The 23,953-nt window shown below is 51.8% G+C and overlaps 1 protein-coding gene across 3 annotated transcripts in view; it reads right to left on the bottom strand.

The window, feature by feature from the left end:
* SH3PXD2B (SH3 and PX domains 2B) overlaps positions 1-23,041 on the bottom strand; it is a 66,685-nt gene extending 43,644 nt beyond the window's left edge. For all 3 annotated transcript variants that reach the window (XM_021410260.1, XM_021410261.1, XM_021410262.1), the window contains exons 1-2: positions 22,853-23,041; positions 11,297-11,377 (exon numbers count right to left, since the gene is read on the bottom strand). In XM_021410260.1, coding sequence (XP_021265935.1) covers positions 11,297-11,377; positions 22,853-22,924 — 153 coding nt within the window. In that variant the 5' untranslated portion in view covers positions 22,925-23,041. The remainder of the gene's footprint in view (positions 1-11,296; positions 11,378-22,852) is intronic.

Here is a 23,953-nt window from a genome sequence, read left to right as displayed (position 1 = left end):
GGAGGAGAAGGGAGGAGAAGGGAGGAGAAGGGAGGAGAAGGGAGGAGAAGGGAGGAGAAGGGAGGAGAAGGGAGGAGAAGGGAGGAGAAGGGAGGCCTCCCATTTGGAGAAGAGCATGGTGTTTCTGCCCCCAGCAATCCCACAGCACTGATCTCCATTAACACAGCCTCCTCACTGAGCTGCTGGCCTCTCTGGCTGCTCAGTGGGTGATTAATATTTATAGCTTTTTCCATCTGATTTGGAGATGGTACCTCCTGGAAGCCGTAATTCTCTTTACAGTACTTTGCTAAACCATTTCCCACAATTTCTGATAATTGCAGCACAGCTTCTAGCTGGCATTAGGCTGGGTCAGCAGGTCCCAGGCCCTATCAAAGTGCACTGAAAGCTCCGCACGCCACGTGCACACCGAGAGCAGAGCATTAACACCACCATGCAATCAGTAAGCATCCATCATTCAGCACTGCGACCCAGCCATGGGAAATGACTCCTGCCAGTAGACATGCTTGGGAACTGAGCAGCAACACCCGGGGGGTGATGCTGGTCTGCACCGCTTCCTCTTCCAGATCCCATCCCTGGGAACTTCCCTCCTGCACACCCACAATGTGTCACTCCTGGCTGGAGCCTGGCGTGGGAGCAGGACAGAGCTGTGCCACCTGCATCACTCCAAAGCCCATTGAGCAAACACCACAACTTGAGCTGTCCCGGCAGCAGCAGCCGTAGGGAAGGCTGCAGAGCCTGTTCATGTTCACTTGCATCCCTCTAGCATCCCTGCTGGGAAGACCAGGAAGCCATGAGACTGAGCTTCTGTTGGGGAAATGGAAACAATGGTGAAATACCCTGTTCACTGCAGAGGAGTTGCACTAGATGACCTTCAAAGGTTCCTTCCAACTCAAATGATTCTATGACACCAACACATTTGCCTGATGAGCAGCTGAGGCACAGCAAGTACGGAGGCTGAGCCCAAAGGCTGTAGGCAGATCTCACTTCACACTGAATGACGCACTCTGCACCAAGAGGCAGCCTCCAAAGCTCCAAAGTGTTCCAGCTCCCAGCCACCAAGGGCTGCCCAGTGTGCATGCCACCCCATTCCAACCACGTGCCTGCCCAAACCTCTGGGTGGCCGCTCACTAGCTTCTCCCCTACATAATTCACAATGCGATTTCTGTTCAGCCTCTCCCTTCTGAAAAATCTTCCCTGCTCCAGCACACGAGGTAAAGCAAACTGCCATGCATTCCTTTCCTGAATTTAATGCAGTTTCATACTCGTGGCAGGCCCAAACGTGATGAGACAAAGGAGGTGGCATTTGAGCTACAGGCAGAGCTGCCAAAGCTGCAGTCCTACCACTTGGGAGAGCACTGCTGGTCAGGAACAGCAGCCTCATGACCTTTCTGTTGCATCAGACTTCTTCCTAACCAGCTATTTTCCCTGCTGTTTCTTCCCTAAACACATACCCCATTTTCCAGCTGAGCAAGCACAATCAGCAGAACGCCTGCGAGGAGCTGTTCTCTGTCCATGCAAGGGAAGATTTCACCCTGCTTGGGCTCATGGAGGTGCCTGTCACCAGCAGCTCCATGGGAGCCAGGGCCACTACTACACAGATGGGACAGGAAAACGAGATAAGGCAAACCCTTAAGGTCTAGCTGCCAAAACCCAAAGTTTCCATACAAACCAGATATGCCTTCTTTGCATGACCCTGCTGCTTTCCACCCCCCCTTTCCACCACCAGCATCTCTCCTGGGGAGCACGGGGCGCCGGGCTGGGTGGCTCGGAGCACCACAGGCTGCCCTTGTACTGCTCTGTTTACAGAAAAGGGAATTTAAAGGTGCCAAGTTCAGCAGTGCCCAAAACCCGAGCTCGGCAGGAAGCCTCGGCAGCCAGCGCACACACACGCGCTTCGAGGCTTCGGAGTCCAGACAGTCCTTGCCAGAGGGCTGGAGCTCGCCAAGAAGCTCTGCTTATTGCAAAACCAGAGCACTGCTGTTAAACGAGAGCTGGTGGGGGAGAGCAGCCTCGCAGCTCAGCGAGGAGCTAATGCACTTAACAGGGAGCGGGGTATCGGGAAGCCTCTAAGAGCACACAGAGCATTGCTTCTGCAGGAGACACGGAGAGCACCTCCAACCCGGGATGCTCATCCCTCTCCAGGGCACTGGGGCCTGCGAGCACGAAGCCTGCAGCAGGCAGAGAAGCCCTGCAGAGCAGAAGCTCCAATGCTTTGTGCTCATGAGAGGGCAGATTCCACACGCACACAGTTCATGCAAACCGCATAGCTGGAACTGCATCTGCTTTTCTAGGACCCAGCAGGGATAGGGGAAGATAAAGCAATGCCAAGAACTGTCAGCACAACTAAACCCCTAAAGGAGCACAAATCCTGACAGTACCCAAATCTGGGGAATGTCAGAGCTCTTCTCTAAGCGTAGCCACAACAGCGACACTGAAAAACTGGAAAGCCTCTGCCCAAACCCACTGGGCTCTAAGAACCAACATGGTGTGGAGGCTCAGAGAAGGCACTGCTGGCAGGTGGAAAGATTCCACCCCGAGGCAGAGGCCTCAGAGCTCCCTGGGATGGGACCTCTGCTCCTGGAGGTGGGGAGCTGGAAAATGCTGACGTGCCATGAGGAGGGATCAGCAGGCGGGTATCCATTTCAATTAACACTGCAATTTAAATAGCAGAACCTAGCCACAAAAATTAAAATGAATTTTACGTTGTGACTCATCAATAATAAGGTTCTTTTTGAAATTAACAGTTAAGAGCAATGATTAATAGTAGCTATTACCTAATTTTAAATTAAAAACAAAGGAATGTTTTACACATACTGAACTGAGTTCCTTTCCTTGCTAAAATTTAAACACCAACTTTCCTCCCAACCCAGGACAAGGAAATGGGATCATTTTGCAGCACTGCCAGCTGCCCAACTCTCTTGGCACACTGCGTGGCCTGGCACAAAGACTTCTTCCATGGCTGTTTCATCAGTCATTTCCATCATGCACATGAGCCGTGAAGAAACGTGGGGCTGCAGCTTTCTGCTTCATGAGATCGGGTGAGAACTCCAAGATTTTGTGTCTCCACCGCAAGCACCAGTAGTTGGAGACAGGAGAAGGGGGATGCCCAATACACAACTTCTCTGAGAGAAAGGGAGACCCACAAATAAAGCTTCCTATAAAGTAACATTTCCTTCATTTTTTCAACCCTAGGAACACTCCCAGACAAATGACAGCTGCATTCTGTGAGGCTGAAAGCCTCGGCCAAACCCCTCCAGATGCCAATGCCTGAGACAAGCTGTATTTGCACAACACGGTCGAACCAAGTGAACTTCTGCCTGCAGCAAAATACAGGGAGGGGTCTCACCTCCTCCATCCTCTTCCTCATTCCTGGCCCTCAGAGCAGCCCTAAGCCTGCAGGGATGTGGGCAGCTCTGCAGATGGGAGTCAGTCCTGGGGAGGAGGTCCTCCACCTTCAAGTGATGCTGCACTGCACACTGAGATCCATCGGCCTCAGAGAGCATCGCCTCTATCCTACAACAGCTCTCTGAGGGGGGCATTTCCCAAAGCATGTTATGATAAAATATCTTCAGTTTCCAGAGGGTTGGCTGCTGGCTGATGGCCGCTGATCAGCCAGCCCAGCTTGCAGAGAAAACAGGAGCACAAGGAATTATTGCATGCATCAGAACACACCTCGTCTGGCTAATTTTTGATGGTACCGACACTGGAAAAGCAAGAGACATCTGAACGACAGCTATTTCTTGCCCAAACTTTAAACTTCCTACCAAAAGAAGTATTAAAACAAGAAATCCACCAACCTTAATTACATCTACCAAACCTAATCTCTAGGTTCTGATTCCCATGCTGCCAGGTAAAGACAGCCATAAATAACATTTGTAATTCACCACTCAGTGACTCACCACCATTGCAAAGGCCTCAAGATATTGTCCAAATATAGCAGAAGGAAGGCATGAACCAGAGGAAGGGCAGATCCTGCACACACATCCTCCCCCATCCAGTGGAGCAGCCTGGCTGGCACAGACCTGCCTTGTGCTTTGCTGCTGTCCTCCAGAGGGCCACATACCCAGGAAAAATCCATGCTGGGTCCCAGAGATGGGGACAAGCAGTCAGAAGTGAAGGGAAAAGATGTGCAAAGGAAGGAAAAGGAAAGGAGCGGCATTCCTAGGATGGAGCACAGGGTGGAAAGGGAGAGTGGACAGTTTCAATCCTCACTTATCCCCAGGCCCCATCGGGACCCTGCGAGGATCATTCCAGAGACCCACACCTCAGATCACAGTGGGACTCCCAAAATGCTGCGTGCCCTTCACTGCATCACGTGCAACATGGTAACTCCATGACACACAGATTCAGCAATGTGTATGGCTTCCAGCCATCTCACTAAGAAGTCAGCAGGCACAGACACACTCTTTGCACTGATCTCCTGCCTTTAGTTCCTCCCCAGCAGCGCCAGTAGTGCTTTCCTATCAAACAATATGCTTCAGACCCAGGGCTGCTTTTGCATGATACCAATTGCAAGGTCTTCCCTCCTGAAAGCTGAAGGACATGAGCTCAGCCCTGCAACCAGGCAGAAAGAAGGGGTGTAACCCATCTCCTCGTGTTACAACCTTTAAACACCACATTACCGAAAGCAGCACCAAAGAAAAACACATTGGATTGCCTGCAAGAGAACTCAGCTTGGTCTCCAAGGAGTCCAGAGAGCTTTAACCACTCCATCTTTGGGCCTCCATGGGTGACTGCACACCCATGGAGCGGTGTAGCTGAGTGCCATCCCCTCCCTGTCTCATTTCCACAAGCAGGGGCCAAGAACACTGAATGAAGGTGGACCATGGGGCCACTCTGGCAGCTCCGGGGGGGTGAAGCTGAGAAGATGAACTCAGCACAGCTGGGAGTGATGAGATCAGGAGGTGAGACGAGCCCTGAGAGGACGGGCTGCAGCATTCCAGCATCAGGCACAGCTCTCAGCAGCTCAGATCAGGAGGTGAGACGAGCCCTGAGAGGACGGGCTGCAGCATTCCAGCATCAGGCACAGCTCTCAGCAGCTCAGAGACCTGCTCAGCTGCCAGGTAAAGAATTTAGCAGCTAGTTAGAGTGCCAGCAAGAGCCAATTATAACTCAACTGACCTGCCTTGGCGCTAACACGCACGGGAATGTGCTGGCTACCAGCTACCAAATGCTGGAAAGCTATAAATGGGAGACGTTTGGAGAGAAAAGGATGAAGGCAGCCAACTTTTAACTAGGCTGAAGTGCACGGGGCTGTACGTGTTCTTTGTGGAGGGAAAGAAGAGAGAGAATGAGTAAGATCTTTGATGTGCTGCTGGAAAAATCCAGGCTGCTGCTTCTACAAGGACAGCGATCATCTTTTCTTAATGGAAATTGTTTCTTCTTTTCGAGTCAGATTACAATTCACCTTTTCAGTACTTCTGCATGTGGTGCGTAAGCTCGTGGCTCCTGGCAAAGTCTGAACACAGAGGAACAAAGGAAAGAGCCTTGCTGGTGCTTTGCAGCAGGATCCTCACCATAGGAAGTTGTGGGTTTTTTCTCGTCTTTGGTCACGCAAGAGCCCGTCTTTCACAAAGCAGCTGTCTAAGGGAGAGATGCCGCTGGTTTATTTTTGTGGCTGCGTGCAGTCGTTGCACACACACAGCAGCACAGAATTCCACTGAACTCTGCAAACCCTGGAAAAAAGAAATTCCCAAGGTGTTGAAATAAGATCCGTGTTATGAAATAGCTATCGAAAGAGCTCTGTTTACAATCCCTGGACGCAAAAAGACATCCACCTTCCAGCAGCAGAATGCCTGCATTGCCCTGGGGCCTTTCCATCAAAGAGACCCTCAGAAACAGCATCACCAGCCTGGAGCAGGCAAGAGGTACAAGCGGAGAGCAGGTTGTGCTACACCTGGAGGAGCCTGGTGCTGGTGGGGACAAACTGCTCTGCGTTCCCAGCCCTGGGTTTCCTACATCTGGAGAAGGAAGATAACGCACCCTGCCCTGCCGTGGGCTGCAGCCCCAGGAGGAGGAGGAGGAGCACAAGCAGAGGAAGGCTAGTGGGGGGTCTGCACCCCACACTGGTACACCTCACAGTGCTGGAAGCAATGCACCAGGCTTATTTGAATTTACTCCATTTATTTTCTTTTATTTAGGCCAACAGGCTGACAAGAACAATTCACCTCTGTGCCACCTAGCATCTTCTGAGCACCTTCCATGTAACATTTTACTTGAAAGCAGTCTAAATCACCAAGATGCTGACTTTTCCTCCACCCTGTCTTTGCCTCACTGCTGCACGTGCATGGCAGGTGAAAAACCCCTTAGAACAGCTAATCTGCCTTTCACGTAGAGATGACATGCACACACCACTGCCTTCTGCCAATTTTCTCATAGAAGTAGGCACCACTTCAACAGCCTGTGTTTTTTTTTCCCCTCTCACACACAAAGCTGCTGGCCTGAGGGATGCAGGACTCTCTCCAAGATGACATAGCTCCAGGTGGGTCAAGGCTGAAAGTTTCCAGCTAAGAACCTGAAGGATTTGTTAAACATATGGACAGACCAGAGGACTGGGAAACACACTTGATGTGCATGCAGTGGGTGAGAGCCAGAGCCATTTTTAAGTATGCTTAACATTCTCTTTTGGTCTGCCTCTGAACCATGCAGCAAGCACATTTACTCCAGACTATGTCACGTCTCCTTCCCTTGGCTCACAATTAAACCTTTGTGCAGAGAAGCAGCCACAAGGCATCACCCTCTCTTCCTTCAGCCTTCATTAGGGAGCAGGGCTAGAGGAAAAGTTTCTGACTGCAAGGGGCAACCTTTGCCCAGGGAGGGTACCCCTGTACCACAGTTTGAGTTTAAGGGCTTGCAGCAGCCTGCCAAAGGAGAACTTCTGCTTTGGTGGTGAGAAGACAGGCCATGGTATGAATGGCAAAGCCTGCTCGAAGGGGAGGTTTGGTACCCGGCCTCCTGATGCACTGGATCCACTCCCAACTGCAGGAACATCCATCCTGCTGCCCAGGATGCAAAATGCAATAGGGCTGAAGAGAGCCAGAGTGGAAGGCCAAAGGGACAGCCCCATGGAGCCCTGCCTGGGGCCAGCACAGGCAGCTGCTGGTGAAAGCATGACTGACATAGAAGGGTTGAGTTTGGGCGTAAGGGCACATCACGAGTGTAGCAAGACAATGGTGGCTCTTGGTCACATGAGGACCTGACACGACTGTCCCTGCGGCTGATGAGCTCGTAATTACAACATAGTGGAAAAAATGTTTCTTTCTTGGGGTTTCCACAAAAAACACAAAACGCAAACCAGTGACTCTTCTCTAACCAATACTGTCAGTCCAGAGAATGGTTTCAAGAGGATTCTTCCCAAAGGTTTGCTAAATGCCTCAAAGGCAATGCATCTGACGTGACCCATTGAGGTCCCACGGTCACAGCCTGCTCCTTGCCCGTGGGCAGTGCTGGGAGCACCTCTGGGGCACAACAGACCCTCACACTTGATCTTTGTCTACCAGAGACAGCCCTTCACGGCTTCAATTACCAGTTTCCATGCCAGCCCAAGTTTCTAACGTACCTGCCAGGCTCAATTAGCGTCCAGAGCACAATGCATTCTTGAAAGCAGCAGTCTCATTGCTTTATTTCTTAGGAACAGCATCCATCTGCTCCCAATAGCTCACATCTGGCATATCACGAATTATGAAAGAGCCTTGATCCTGTCTGAAGGAAATCACTCCTCCAGCCAAGAGACCCATGCATAACTGAGGTTAGTATCTGTAGTTACAAATTTACTACAAATCACACAGTTACCTGAGGTTTCAAATTCCAGGATTATATATTCACATAGGGTTACTTGTTTTGGTTTTATTTTTATCCCTAAAACACTGTTGTTACATAAACTGCTGTGTGATGTAAAACATTTATGGAGAAGACAAGGAGGAGACAGGGTAGGAACCCAGAGATCTACAGAGAGCAGAAGAACACTCTGGAGCACTAACCGAGCGCCATGGTTTCCTCCTGCAATTAACAGTACATAGGAGGAGGGAGGCATTACTCAGTTTAAACATTCCCAGTTTCACTGCCTGGCACTGCCCAAGGCCATGGCATGACTCACTACACTAATTAGCCAGCAAGATCTTTATTGTTGAGATATTAACCTATTTACTTTATTACTGCATTTGCTGCTTCTTTATTTTATTCTACAACCTTACACACTGCTAATACTGAACTTCTGTGGCTTTCCATCATCACAGAGCTGGCCAGCCTCAGAAGTGCCACAAGGGACATGCTGTGCAGGGCTCAGCATCTGGGGACACTTCTGTTTGTTGGCCCAAACACACCAGGGACCTCTTCCCCTCATCTCACAAAGCAGAAGGACACAGAACGGCCCCTCTGGTTGCAGTGGGAGCAGGACAGCCAGCGAGGCTGTCAGTAGTAAGCGTGCATGTGTTTTACTTGGCCCAACTCCTAAAATAATTGTTTGGCCACAATGGAAGGTGACAAATGATTCGGCAGCAACCCCACCAGGGGAACACCAGGAGAAAATCCCCAAGCACTCATGGAACTGTGCTGGGGCTGCTCTGAAACTCCAGCATCGCACCCAGCCCCCTCGCTGGTCCCACTGCCCTCACTCTGACCCCCAAGAACATCTTGTCCCCATCCCTGCTTGGACAACAGGAGGCTCACTGCAAGAGAAGGTGCACCAGCATTCAGCCCAAGGCGGCCTTAGCCCTGCTCGGCTTCTGGTTGGAGCATGGGAAGTGCAGCCAGAATCACTGGGAACACAGATATTAAAGTAACAAATCTCTCTACCCAAACGTGCATTTACTGAGATTTCTCAGGGCTGTGCGTATGAGTAAGCCTGGGCAACTCCAAAGGCAGATTCTTGACACAGAGATCACCTGGGACTCCAATTTCCAGTTCTTCCTCCAATGCATCAAGATCATCAGAATTGGACACGGCAAAACTCTTCCCCTCTTTCTATGCTCTCAGAAGCAACCAAACCCTTTTAGCCAATTACTTCTTTTGCGTTGTTGTTTTTCCTTTTTTAATCTAATAACCAGCAGCATGAATAATTTCCAGCATGGAAAATTTCTGCCTAAAGAGCTAAAATTGGCATAGAATCATAAAACAGTCATTCAATAAAGGCCTCCAGCAACTTCAACAGTCACTGCTACCAAGCCTACCTAGAGCAGTTTTTTTTTCCACTGTGCTAAGAGGATCTGTTTCACTTCTCCCCTTTCAATCCAATTTCCACTGTACTGCACCACAAGTTTAAAATAAGGATACCAGGAAGCATGTGTGATAACGGGGAAGGAAGGGAAAACCACAATTTCATTCATTCTTTCAACAGAGCCAGAAAGGAGTGGTTACTTTTTTTTTTCTTTCTTTTTTTTTTTTTGCAAGAAAATGCTGACAGCAGCAGGGAAGGGGAAGGTGTTTGGCTTGAACTTTCCTAACTGTACCACGCTACATGTTAAACGTTTCTTCCTCTAGAGCTGCCCCAGGATGCTTTGCAGACCTGTGCTCACAGCAGAGCTCTGCTCCTAAGCAGCCTCTGGTGACAATGCTCTGCACCTTGGAGTATGCACAGCTCCAGCCAAGATGCAAAGGCAGGAAGGGAGGAAAGACAGCCACAATGTCCCTGCGTGCCCTTCTCCACAAGAAACAGGGCAGACCATGCAACAACTGGGAAAGAGCACAGCTGGAGGCAGGCATTGCTTTGGCCGACACAAACCCCAAAATTTTGTCCCTCTTGCAGCAAAGGACATTCCGAGCTTGGCTACAACCTTAGAGCACCAGCAAAGAAGATGAGATGCTGCGGACAAGGAAGAGCTGAGTTCCATTTCCTTCCAGCCCTGGCCACTGCCCAACAGCTGTTCCCTGTTTGTTTATTTCCATATTTCCTTGGTTACACCAGCAGCTGCTCCCGCTTAACCCTTCCCTGCACCGGTGGTAACCCACAGCACTGCCTACCTTGCATTGGCCCGGCACAATGTGTGAACCAATAGCACAGGCATGGAAGGATGATCAAGGTCCTGCTGGAGCTGGGCTCTCACCATGGACACCCCCATGGCCATGATCATGGCTCTTAAAGAGCTATGCTGGGCAGGAACAGGGCATCATGGATGGGAGCAGTCATCTCACAGAAACCCACCCGCACACCCAAGCCTACAAAAGGCTTTTCAAGCTGACCTAAAGCCATCTGACCAGCAGAACCTGCTAAAGCCATTCGCGTTCCTCAGAGCTTGCTTTGCTAGGCAGGCCCAGATGTGCTGTTGTTTTAGCATCCTATTTGTGCCGGGATGCATCCAATCCCCAGCAGTTTAAAGAGAGGCATCCGCGTTCCCAGGCAAGCACAGCATCCATTGAAATAAAGCACAGAGAGCAGGGAGCTGAAGGGTGCCCAGCTTCCCTCCCAGTCCCACACACGGGCAAGAGGGATGTGTCAGTGAGCTCTCTGGCAGGTCCATAGATCACTTTGTGCATTCTCCTTTCACATCTGTACAGAGCCTGTTCCAGCAGCTCGGTTTATGTTTTGGCTCATAAAGCTCAGACAGACCCCCTGGCTCATCTCCACAGTGCAAGAAGGGGGTGGAGAACACCCTTTGCTTGCTCACCCAGAGCACTGGCTCAGATTTTCTGTAACCCAGTCTGTCCCACATTGCCTTTCCAGCCTCCTCCCTCCATTCCTTCCCCATCTTCCTCCCAGCTCCCCACTCCACTCCACACCAGGAGGTAACTCCTAAAGCAGCTGCTGCCTGCTGCCCTCCAGGCCGGCAGTGAATCCAGTGAGTGCTGGTTACAGGGAGCTTCCCAGCACCTGCTCCCTAAAATGCTGGGAACCCATGATTCTCAGCAGCAGCCCCATCTTGCTGTACTAGCACTTGGGAAGGACATAGGCTTAGCTCCACGGGAATGGAATTTGGGATGAACTGTAACAACACCTCCCAAAAAAACAAACAAAAAAGTCTATCACCACTTGGATTGATTTCAGCCAGAGGAACTCAAACACACCTGTGACCCCTTACATGCCCTCAGCTCAGGGAGTGACAGATGAACTTTAACACCAAGACATGCAAAATCCCCACATTGCATTGCAAATGGCACTGGGGCTGAGTGCAGCTTTTAAGGTTGCTTTGTTCTTGCGTTCTCAAGGATGCCCAAAGCCGTGGTTACATTCCCTCAAATCTAAACATTTTCTGGTGGATTACAAAGGGAATGCTTACCCCAGCATGAAACAAACCACGCTTCTCAATTTACTGTGTCTTTCAACCTCTGAAGTCCAAAACCCAAGAACTGGAGAAATGCTTACCTGCAGGTCAAAGAACTTGCTGTATCGTCGGTAGATGACTTCTGTGGACCCATTGGACCAGGTGACTTTGATAATGTACACCTGTAGGGAACAAAGGAAGAAATCAGATACAAGCAACAGAATAACCCATGACGCTCCAATGGCTGCAAAATGGTTGAGTGTCAACCAGGGAGTGCATGGGAGCACTTCAAGTAGTTTCAGCAATACTAGAAAATAAACAAGCTTAAATTATTAAGCTCCACTGCTGCGACTTCGCTGACTACAAGATGCTTATTCCTAGCTGGGAATTAAGACAGCTCCCTACCCCTAACTACAGGTACACAACAAATACTACACCCCAGAATGAGACTTGCAAGGAGAACTCGAGCCTACACAGTTCAAAACTCCATCTGGTTTTCCATAAACAGCTTTGCTGTCACCTTGAGGTTTTGTTTTCTGAAGCCTGCTGGGGTGCAAATTACCCTCCTGTTACATGAGACGCTACACAACTAATCCTCACAATCCTCGGTTATTCACAGACCATGCAATCAGACTTTTACTGGTGATGAATGTGAGGGGGAAAAAAAAGAAGAAAACACCCCAGTTGTACTATTCTTCCATGAAAGATAACAAGCAAATAATGGAATTGGGCAATTATTTATTTAACGTCCTTGCCTGTTATTTGCAGAAACCAGAGATGACCCTTGATGAGATGCCAACATAACTCTCAAGTGTTGCAAACTTCAGCCTTCACTAATTGATAACAGATTGAGTAAGCAGAACAAGGGCATGTTCATTTTCTTCTTTGTACTCTCATGTCTCACATATTTCCAGAGAGATTCCAATATCAATTCACTGATGCAGGAACAAACTGTTCAGAAGCCTAGGTGAAGGGACCTGGTGGGAGCTTCAGGCTAACACAACAAAGATTGAAGGCTCTTAGAATGGCGACATTTTGGTGCTTAAAACACAATCTCTTAAGAGTTTCAAAATGTTTCCCACAGAGACGTACATTTTTCCTGATGCTGGAATGTGACCAACATCCCAGTCCAATGGCCAAACTCAAATACTAGGAGACTTAAATGGATAACACAACACTAAACTGTTTGAGCTAATCAAACCTACTTGAATGCTGCACTAGAACTCTACCGGAAAGCCATTCTCTTCTCAGAGGGCTGATGCAGCACGAGCTACCAAGGTGAGGGGACTCCTAAGGAACAAACAACTTCCTGGTGGAATCAGTTCCAAACTAAGACAGAGAAAGAAGCAGTGATATGAAGCAAGTGCTTACTAATACAAATGAAGAACTTCACTACTTTTGAGCCAGCAGTTCAGCAACCACTTGTCTTAAAGCAGATGTTCAGCTCAAACACAGCTGCTGCATCGCTGTCTTGCAGGGAGTCTGCTGGGCACCACAACCACCACGTTCCAACAGGCAAACTTAGACTCTCCCAGCTTCACCTCTGGGGCCTTATGCAGCTAACCACAATCCCCTCCTTCCATTCAAAGTTTTTTTTTTTTTTAACCAAAGAACCTACACTTTCTGCACACTAACTCAAAGACGACAGAGGGCTCCTGCAATAAAGCACTTGCAGCAATTATGAAGACCTGGATGTACAATATGTTACAAGAGGGGCTCAGACAATATACTTACCACCAAAAGTGGCTTAGCAAGTACTCTGGATCAGGCCAGTACATGTTTGAGCATATACTCTTAGACCTGAACAGGTGAGACACCTTGGCTGACCTTCATTTGTAATGGGGCTACATTGGATGACGCGGCCTCTGAAATTTCTGAGAGCATCTCCACAGGTACCACCCCTCAGTGACACAAAGATGTCTCCCATCTGAACTCAAGGCTTGCACCTACTGCTTACATTTCAGGAATCACATCATCAGCAAACCAAGCGTTAACTTCATGCTAAGGAAGCATCCAAACTGCCTTTACCCTCACCCCAGGACTTGCCGGCAGGCCAGCATGAGCTCATTTTGGTTGGAAGCTCAGCTGATATCCCAGGTTTCTTACCAGTCTGCAGCACTTCACAGTGTTATATCACCACTGGCTGCCTGCCTGGATAATGCTGTCCACTGGGGCAGAAGGAAGAGCCAACTTTTCTTCATTGTTTATTCCTATCCTGCCTTTATTTGGAGTCAACAGTTTATTAGGCTGGGATTTTAATCAGGATGTGGATTTGCTCAAGCTAAAATGAATTCAATGCTCAGAAGAGTAATAAAGCCCTGAGATTTGAGGGCACACCAAGCTCTATTACACCCTTGTAATGGAGGGAAGGGGCACTTCTCCCAGCTGATGAGCTTGCTCCTATTTTGCTGGAATGCAGATCTCCCTGGAGTCTGGATAATGGTTTCTTGCTCATCCCATTTAAACAGCTGACAGGTCTCCGGGGATACCTACCCATCTATCTGTGGAAAACAGAAGAGATGAGGAACCCGCAGAAAAGGGAAATCCTCAATATCCATAAAAATACTGCCACTGTAAAGCTGACTTCCTCTTTCCTTGTGAACATCCCTTGTCCTCAACTCCAGTGGCCCCATCCCACCTGCTGGCTAAAGATCTTCATCTTTGACAATTCTCATTTGTGATGTTCTGAGGACCAAAAAATAAAAATAAAAGAAGAAAAAAAAAAAACCCACACCAGACAGCAAAGCTCAGGTGTTCCTTAATTAGCAAGGGAACTGCAAATTTTGAAAGGGACGAACAGTGCAGTTGGCTACTCCATGATGCCTTTTACGAGGACGAGAGGTATCGAGCTCCCACAGACACCCATCCAACCCTTTCTCAGGTGCTTCCTTCAGACCAAATGGAAAGCATTGTGCCCAGCCTGCACTCCTTGCCTAGCACTACACCTTGTCCTGCCAGTCACGGTGCCTGCCAGGGCAGCAGCAGCCCCAAACTCCTTTTTGTCCCTGTAATCACAGGTGCAGCACCGAGCAGTTCGCTCCCGCAGAGGCTGCCCCAAGGACAGGCTTTTTCCAGGCCCAGCTGTGTGGCTGAGGGCACACGGAAACTGTTATTTCATGGGTTTTCTGCAGCTATGCTCCGCTGGCAGGGAGGCCCCACTCCACAGAGGGGTGGGAGAACCCAGCAGATGGTGGGCAGCCAGGCCCAGGAGGGGGCCGCAACCCCATCGCTTGGGCTGGGCTGTGGCCAAAACCAACATGCAACACTACCTAAATATTTACAGACCTGCCAGGGCCAGCGGTGGTTTCTGCACGGTGGAGGGGATCTAGCTGACTCTGTGAAACCTGGGAACCAACAGTTGCCCTCTGTCAGGAAAGGAAACCTCACTCCACTCCACCCTGAGGGCCCCCATCCCTTGCCCCGCTCCAACCCACCCACATCACATTGAACCAGGCCGGATAGCTGAGGGCACCAGGCCACGCTTTGGGACATGGCACAAAGGAGGGGTGTGGAGTTTTCGGGGTCACTCATGCACCACATCTGCAAAACCTAAGCATGAGGCCAACCCCACAGGCCTGAGCTTCAGGCTTCAAAAGGAGCACTTGGATGAGCAACTCCATCACAGCCACATCCACCACTGAAGTAAGGAAATGAGCCCCCACACCTCCACAGGGCCTCCCGTGGGCGGCAGGGAGACCAGAGGCCACAGGGATGGCTTCAGAGGTGCAGGTGGGTCTTGTTCAGCAACAGGGGAGAGGAGCACTTCATATTAACACAAAGCACACCATCTGCTCCCATCCCTTGGAGGGACGGAGTGGAACAAATCCTTCACAGAGAATGGAAACCAACAGATGCAGAAGGCCAAACTCTGACAGACTCTGTGGTGCTTTGGCTCTCTAGACTTTCTGCAGAGCTCTACGTTACAAGTAATTGGCCGTATACCAACTATTTAAAAATTACCCATCGAGGAGTTTACCATCAGGACCCCAGTCTTCTAAGATTCTTCTTGGTCATGTTTGAAATTGAGCACGTAAACGGGAATATAAAGGTGGAAAAACGATGCTTTAGCTCTCCTAGACTGTTCTGCTTGGTCCCCACCGCCTCTCCCACAGCCTAGTGTGCAGCACAGCTCTCCCCCCGCTCCAGTGTTCCTTGAGATGCAATTCAGGGGGAGACCAAGCCAGTGGAAAGTGGGACTGAAATCCTTCGTACGGGAACTGTCAGAAGTGGCAGGTTGCTAAAAGCAATGCAAATGGCACCTGGCCAACCGTAACAGAGCTGTCAACAAAAGCTGCCCGTCAGCCATCGTGGCAGCAAGGGCTCTGGCAACTGCAGGGGAAACGTGCTGGCAGCTGGAGAATGCTTCCCTGGCTCCGTGAGGGAGATCCATCCTCCCCATGGAGCAGGCTGTGGTGGGACGTTCCTCTCGGGTAGGACAGCCAGCAGGGCTGGCATGGCAGGGTTCTCCCTGACTCGTAAGAGCCTCAGTGCTGCAGATAGCAGTGGTTTCTGGTGACTTGCACAGCAAAAAGTGGCCGAGCACTTTGAAGCCTTCTCAGGCCCTTAGTTTTACACTTTGCCAAGAGGCACGCTGTCCCACGCAGGGCTACAGAGAGCGGGTGGTTCAAGCGGCTGACTTGAAGCAATGGGATTAAGAACAGATACAAAAAACAAATACACAAAAATAGTTCCCTGTTCTTGAAACACGAGGCCATGTGACCTCCTAGAATAATCATTTCTGGACTCCCTGTGTAAACACACTAAGGACACGCACAGAGCACAACCAGGAATCAGCCTGGACTGCTCAAGTTCGTGGAAAAGGCAGAGTGCAGCTGCAGGAAAGCCCAGGGCTGCAGCCTATCTCCTCCTACGGCTTCTCCAAGGAGACCTGAAGAATGTCCTGGCTGTAGGGGCATGTGGAAAGGCCCAAAAGATGGCTTTGTGGGGCAGCATCATGCCAGCTCCTTTACACAGTCCAAGACTCTCTTGGTGTCCATGCCAGCCAGAGGCACATGAACAGCAGCAGGTTTGGAAGCAATGCTGCTGTCACTTGGAAAGACACTTCCACAGGGCTCCAGGACACCCGGCTCTGCCCACCCATCACTAGCGGGCATCAGCATCTGTCCAGAGCTCTGAGGGCACAGCCAGACATAACAGCCTCCAGCAGACAGAGCTGTCTGCAGAGCTCTTTCAAATGGGTTTGAGCCTGTGTGGTCTCGGGTCCAGAGAGACTACATACAATAAACCTCTCTGTGGAAAACTCGACAGATTTCAAGCATCTTTCGCCAGTAGAGGGGAAAAAGCATCAGTCTCTTTATTCCACCCGCCCTCTCCCACACCCCGAGACATGAGGAAACAATGGGGAGGAGAGCCCGGCTGCAAGGAGAAATTCAAAGGGGCTGAGAAACTAAAGCAGCGGAGGGAACGAACCGTAACAGAGCAGGGTTTAATACAGAAAAGGGAGTGGGAAATTGTAAGAGGAAAAAAGGAAAAAAAAAAATAAAAGAGGGAGGTGGCTGGAAACAAAGAAAGTTCTTGGCGGCGAGCTGCTGTGTTTGGCCCTTCTCCATCAGCCTTCCCCGCAGCAGAAGCACAGTGCTGCTGAGGGGGGTGAGGGTTGCTGTGCCCCGGACACCAGAGCTGGGAGCAGGAGGGACCCCAGCCACAGCTCCATCCTTGGAGACCACATCAGCCCTGCTCTGCAGACAGAGACAGCTGGGAAAAGAGCCCTGCTGGCTCAGATGGCACTGGGAGCAGCATGGAGAAGCAATAGCTGTGGGACATCCCACAGATGCCACCATAGCTTCTCTGTTTTAGCAAAGGAGAGAGGAAGCAGCAGCAAGGCAGAGTGCAGGGAGGAGGTGAGTAACGCGGCCACAGGCAGCATGAGGACAGGAACATCCTCACCATCACAGCAAATATCCAAAGCCCACACACCCGGGACCTGCCAGATTACAAAGCAACCACATCCCCTAGCTCTGACTCACCCCTTCCACTGTACCCTCCTCAACAACAGCAACAGCTTGTCCTGCCCTGCTTTCGCACAAGTCACCTGGGCACAACACTGTACACAATTGCATGGCCATGCAGGATGCAAAGACCCCAAGGACAACACACAGAGCCTTGCTGAGCTATGGCGCAGGCTCCCATCACAAAGCATGCACGCCAGCTTGTTTGCTTTGAGTCACGCTGAAGGTCAAACATATGGATGCATTTATTTCCCATTTCCCACTGCTCCATGAAAGGGCCAGAAAACAGAGATGCCCTCCAAAGCAAAGCTGCGAGGGATCAAGTCACAGACCTCCGAGCAGGCAGCGCGATGGCCCTGAGGCTGGGGCTCACTGCTGGGATTGCACATCAGCTTTCCACCATCTGCACTAGCTTCAGCAGATGCTTGCCAGGCAGGATTTGGCCATTCCTCTGAACTGTGACATTCAAGGTTTTCTCCAGCCTTAAGTAACACAAACAGGAGAAAAATGAAGGAGTATGCATGTGACTGTTAGTTTCATCTGCAAAGGCTGTGCTCCCTGAAGCCTCAACTCTCTTGAGAAGTGAGGGGTGGGAAGGATTGATCAGCTCTTCAATGCTGTGTAACAGAGCAACAACAGGTGCAAGGATGGGTCCAAATCTCTCCTCATCTAAAGCTCCAAACACACTGCCCTTGGCCTGCCACAAGCAGGAGTGCATCAGCCAGCTGACAGGGAACAGGAGATACAGCAGCAAAACAACACTGAGGATGCAGAGAGCCCTCAAACTCTCAGGGCCACAGCCAGATGCTCAGAAACTCTTCAAAGAGACTCCAGCATTCTGGGGTCAGCCTTGCTTCATACAGTCTATTTTCATTTTTCCAGCTTAACTAATAGCCACCGGATGGATTTCACTCCATTTATTTTACCCTCCTGCCTCCCCGGTTCCCCACAGGACATTCCAGCCATGCCAGCAGCACGGTCAGCCTCCACACAGAGCATCGCACTGGGGAGAGTCATCCCCCAATGCCCTTTTTAATCCAAGCAACCGGTATGATTCACAAGAGGGAAAAATACAGCAGCTGTATATGGTGCAGTGGGGCCAGGACCCCTCAGAGCTCTGTTCCAATGACCAACTCAGCTCTGGGTGGCTGTGATACAAGCCCATGGGATGCAAGTTTTCCAGAAGACATTTTCAGCTCTATACATGTAAGGCACAGAGGAACAACCGACTCTGTAGATCAGCAGCCCTCCTCCTCTCGCCAGCTGAGCATTCTTCTCCAAATACTCAATAATCAAATCCAGATAAGCAATGGGGTTGGGCTGTGCAATAAATGAAACCATAAACAGCCTCTTAACTATGGGGCATAGGAGAGGAGAAGATACCTACTATCACTTTGCAACATCCCAATTAAAAATATAACACTCTCTTTTTAAATGTGGTTTTAGTCAAACTTGTTTCTAAATGCCTATCGACTCTATAATCTAGACACAGAATTCCAACACCGCTAATTACCTTCATAAGGCACCTGCAGATCCCAACGGGGTGGTTAAATACACGTGGGTACCACCTAGTTTCAAGTTTGCCATCTTGTTAACTGAGCTTACAAAATGAATGCATGCTGCGCACTTGGTTGAAATTCCCCTTTTTCAAAGTGATATACGTGTGCACTGAAGTTGGAAAAGGAAGTCCCGTAAGAGCATAGCCCAATAAGGCAGCAAAAACATGCAGCGTGCTGCTTTTTCTTTCCTGATGGATGTATATGCAATTTTGTTTTGTGCTCGGGAGCAGCCATTTAGAACCACATGAATTAAGGAAGCATTCTTGGTGGAAAGGACTGTGGAAACAGAATGCAATTCAATCGCATGGTTATTAACACATGGAACAAAACACACAAACTGTGGCTGTATTAAGAATAAAGCTCCTAAAGCTTGCAAGAAAATGACCAAGGTCTAGATTCAGTAAGCAAAAGCCATATTTTGGGGACTTCTACTAGAGAATAACAAACACAAAGCTGTAAAAAGATCCTGCATGGAGTTCTTTAAAGGAAAATTTAGTCTGGTTTTGTTTTGGGTCTTTTCTGAATAAACATTCATTTATCAGAATTTGGGACTTGGCCAGACAATAGAAATGACAGCCCGCTACTCTGTCGCCCAGAATGAATATTTTTAAACTTTGTTTTTGGCATTTGCCTTTTCAAATGAATGTGCTTTGCAATATGGCCCTGGAGCTCTTGTCCCCAGTGTTCCTGCACCACAGCACCAAGACATGAGCTGTAATCACTGAAAACAGGACTGCAGGGAAACATCAGCACGGCGTGACCCCTGCCCACTGCCTGATGGAAGGGAGTCCACTTGCTCTGAGCCATCTGATCGAGCTGCGGATGTCCCTGGTCATTGCAGGGGAGCTGGACTAGATGACCCTTCAAGGTCCCTTCCATCTCTTAAGGATTCTATGATTTCTTCATTCCAGTAACAGGCTCTGATGATCCAACACTCAGCTGCTCTCTCGACAGAGCACAGCCTGTGATGCACACCTGCCTAGGAGCATTTCTCCAACTGCTCCTTCTTCTCCTTACCATTCCATTAAAAAAAGCTTAAAGGTGCAAATGGCACAACTGCAATTTAAACACCAGGGTTAGCACGTCAGGAAACTGAGAGATGGTTTTGCAGCTGGCAGGGCAAACTGGAGGCTCCTACCTCTTGGAAGCCAGGCTCTCCTCCCCCTCCCGGCCCTTCTGCTTGTATGATCTGAGCTGGTTTGACAAGAACACGAGGGAGACGTGTCAGCCTCACACCATGCCAACACCACAGAAGTAAAACCCTTCCAGGAGCACAAGGCTGGCTGCAGGGGTGAGAGCAGCGAGGCAGCAGCACACCAGGCTGACACTCTTACACTAGGATTAGGAAGCCCACAAAGACACATTTGGGCGTTGCAGAGAAGGCACTGGGCAGTGTTCGGCCCTCCCATTAATCCCAGTGGGTACCCCCACTGCTGCCATGCACCTTGCTCGGTGCTCGCCCAGCCAAGCCCCAGCTGCAGGGGAAGGCCCAGCACCAGGGAACAATGCTCCTCACGGCTCTGCCTCCCTCCGAGCAACCCCGGCCCCTCCCAGGCAGAAAAGCAGCCTCAGCCAGCTGGGAATGGGCCACGAAGGGCTAGGAAGGATGGAAATACAGAGTCCCTGTGCAGCCTCTGTCCCTGGAAACTGTTACATGTGACATCTCTAGTGGGGCTGCAAATCTGGGAGGTGTTTGAGGGTGAAAGGCTGAGACGGGTCTGGAAGGCGAACTGTGCTTATGGGAGAGCAGCGCTGGGAAAATCTGAGAATTCTGCTGCCCAGCGCCAAAATGGCATTTGATCACTTTTTGAGAAGACATAAACACTCCTGACCCAGCCCCTCCCCCAGCTTGGGGAAACGTGTCCTGCTTCAAATCAGAGCTGTGAAAGCACAAGTTTTGTTCTCGGTTACACAACACTTTTCGTACCCATTACCAAGGCGATGGGCAAAGCCTGAGCAGAGCCTCCTCCCCCTGCCCCACCGCAGGGATCAACAAGAACTTTGAAGCAACGGTTTGATCTCACTTCTCTGGGAAACTGGAATTCCACAGCTCTCTGCCGTGGCCCCACACAGCCGACACAACTGCACCTTTGTCCGGCAAAGAAAAGCCTGTTGGATGAAGAGTACAGGCCAGACCGGAGCGCTCCAGGTCAGCTGCAGGTCGGGCACTGCAGGGCCAATGGGGAACAGCCGGAAAGCTCCTGGAGCAGCTGCCTCTGGGGACAGCACAAAACATTCGTTCCCAGAGAACAGACACGAGAAAGCAAAGGCTTAGCACATACGCTCAGTGGCCGAGTTGGGCTTGCAGACTGCCAGCAGATACTGTCTAAAGAGATGACTCAGCCATGATTTGCTGCCCCTCCTCTCTCATTCTTTGCAGGAGGGGAGGTGGGGGGGGTGGGGGAAAGGATTTGATTCCATACAGTTAACTGGCTTTGTGAGTCTGCCTCGTTCCAATCGATCCCCTCCAACAAGGCGAGCGCTCCATTCAGTCCAGCACTGCCCTGGCAGGCTGCTGCCCGCCCCTCCCTGTCCTCCCTGGGCTCAGCCCGTGCTGGCTCACGCTGCCACGCTTGGGTCCAAGATGAGTACAGGGGAAGGCTGGAGGCAGAGGACTGAGCTGCCAGCAGAGCAGAGCATTCAGCAGCTGGCCGAGCACCCTGCCCGCACAGCTGACTGTCATGAGCTCCCTGTAAACGCTTCGCTGTTGCCTCCACATCCCCAGGATCCAGACCTAGGAGCTGCCGCCCAGCCAGCAATACGTCTCTCTTCTGTAAAGCACTGCTGTCCCATTTTCCAGCCTGATGGGATTACTCGTGCTGTGCCCAGCCGCCCTGCCTAAAGCACACTGCACCCAGCGCTCAGGCTGCGCGTCCCAGCAACGGGGACGTGGGTCTGAGGGACAGCAGGAGCCCAAGGGCTGCACGGAGCCCGAGCAAAGTATGGGAAGGCCCAGAAGGGAGAGGGGAGGAGCAGCCCCAGGTGACCCCAACACACCCGTTACAGGACCCGAGGGTGATGCAACAGCTCTGCCAACACAAGCACAACCGCATGCAGCTCATCAAACCGCCTCGCAAACACAGTGCTCCGGATCTGATGCGCTGCCCTGCCAGGATGAGTAACTAACTCTGGGATGGATGCAGCAGGAAGGGGGCATGGTTGGAGCTGGGGCTGACAGAGCCACAGTCAGGGCAGGACAGGAGGAAGGGGTGGCAAGGGGCTGGGGGGCAGCAGCCACACTGCAGAGCCAAGGCGCTTCCCCAGATGTGAGGAGAGGGTTGTTAGCTCTCTTTACCCTTTCCATAATCCTAGCTTCTGCTCTCCTATGTTGCTCACTGGCACACACCAGCCGGGGAACCCAAACAAGCCCATGACGGCCCAAGACTTCGCTGCCCAGCTCTCCTGACAGAAGCGGAGGAACGCCATGTCCCCGTAACCCAGCAGCGCCGCGAGCACTGTGTCACTGGGTCACCCTGCTCCAAGGAGAGCGGGGCGGGGAGAACATTTCAGTCTGTGTTTTACAGCTATTGCCAAGATTCCCCCACAAAGTCTCCATGGATGCCTGGAAGCACACCAAAGTGTAAATAATAATATTAAAAAAATAATAATAAAAAAGGAAAGAAAAGAAAAAAAACCTCAACCTCCTCGAGAAAGAAGCAAACCCACGGTTGTTCGGAGGATGCCCCGGAGCGTGCAGGAACGTGCTCCCCACTCAGAAGGGGCACAGGGCACAGCTCGGCAGAGGACAGCGGCACCGTCCCGGGTACGGAGGGCAGCAGCCGGGCCCCCCTTACACCGGAGCCCGCAGCCAACAGGTCCCACGGTCCCCACCCTGAACACGGCGGATAGAGGCGCTTTTCGGCGCTGCCTCGGAACTGACCGCGGGGTGCGGACCTTCCCGACAAACCCAACCCCGCTACCCCGTCCCGCGGCCCCCGCAGCGCGCTGCGCCCCGGCACATCCCCGCGTCCCGCACAGCGGCACCCCGGGAGGAGCGGGTCAGAGCCGGCAGCGCTGCCCTCCTCCCGCCCGGAGCTCCGGGGGGACCGGCAGCGCCCGGCCTTTGTTTGCCCAGGGCCGGGCCGGGCGCGGCGGAGCTCCCCGAGCCGCGCGGAGCCGAGCCACTCACATAGTGCTTGTTGGGGATGCGCCGCTTCTGCACGTCCAGCACCTTCACCTCCGCGATGCTCCGCCTGGGCATGCCTCTGCCCTCGCAGCCCGGCGGCGGCCCGGCGGGGAGCGGCGGCGCTGGGGGAGGCTCTGGCGCACGCAGCCCGGACCGGAGCCTGCAGCGCCGCGCCGAGCCCGGCCGAGCCGCCCGCCCGCTGCCGGGGGAGGGAGGCGGCCCCGCACCGCCCCGGCCTATCCCAGCCGGAGGGGCGGCCCCGCCGCCATCCGCTTAAAGGGGCGAGCCGCGCCGCCCGGCCCACGCGTGTGCGGCCCCGCATCGAGGGGTGTCGGAGCGGCAAAGCGCGCGGCGTGGAGAGCCGCCGGACGGCTCCGCGCACCCAGCCCGAGAAAGCAGAAGTTGCGTCGGCCCACGAGCGGTGCTTTTCCAAACAGCGCGTGTGGAAAAAACACCGCAGGGCACCGCGAGCCCTCCGTGCTGCCCGCTTTCTTTGCCTCTCCTGGAAAGCAGCGCCCCGAAGCGATGCCGGCGTGAGAGCCGGCCCGGCTTGCTGGTGGCACAGCCCCGCTGCTGCTGCTCGCCCTGCCCGGGGGTGGCTGTGCCATGCAGGAGGGTCCGGGCTGATGTGTATTTTCTGGCTTAGGGGACCTGGGCGTGGGCTCCCTGACCCCGCTCTTGTTCCACAGCAACTGCTCCCAAGCTTTGTTGGCTTGGTCACTGACGACGGCATCCCTAAAGCATTTCAGAAATGAGTAGAAAACTGAGGTTTTGTGGAACGTTGGTGTGGTCGGATCTCCAGAACTGTCCTACCCAGGACAGCCTCCGCACCTGTCAGAGCTGGGGGCTGAGGCACCGCACCTCTACCCCCAGCAGCCCGCTCCAGCAGGCCCTGCCCTTGCCAGGGGAGAAGACAAGGCAGCGACCCGGCGCTGCTCCACAGCAGCTCCACCCATCGCCCGCTTCTTCCCAGCAGCGACTCAACACGTGGCATAACCAACAGCCCTCCTCCCCGATGGGCTTTTAATTACATTACAAAGTTACCCAAGCATCACACTGGCCGGTCATTAACTTTCATGTGAATTTAATTTAATCATAAACAAC

This window comes from Numida meleagris, chromosome 12, assembly GCF_002078875.1.
Source record: "Numida meleagris isolate 19003 breed g44 Domestic line chromosome 12, NumMel1.0, whole genome shotgun sequence".
Lineage (NCBI taxonomy): Eukaryota > Metazoa > Chordata > Aves > Galliformes > Numididae > Numida > Numida meleagris.
This window is presented reverse-complemented; position numbering and strand designations above follow the sequence as displayed.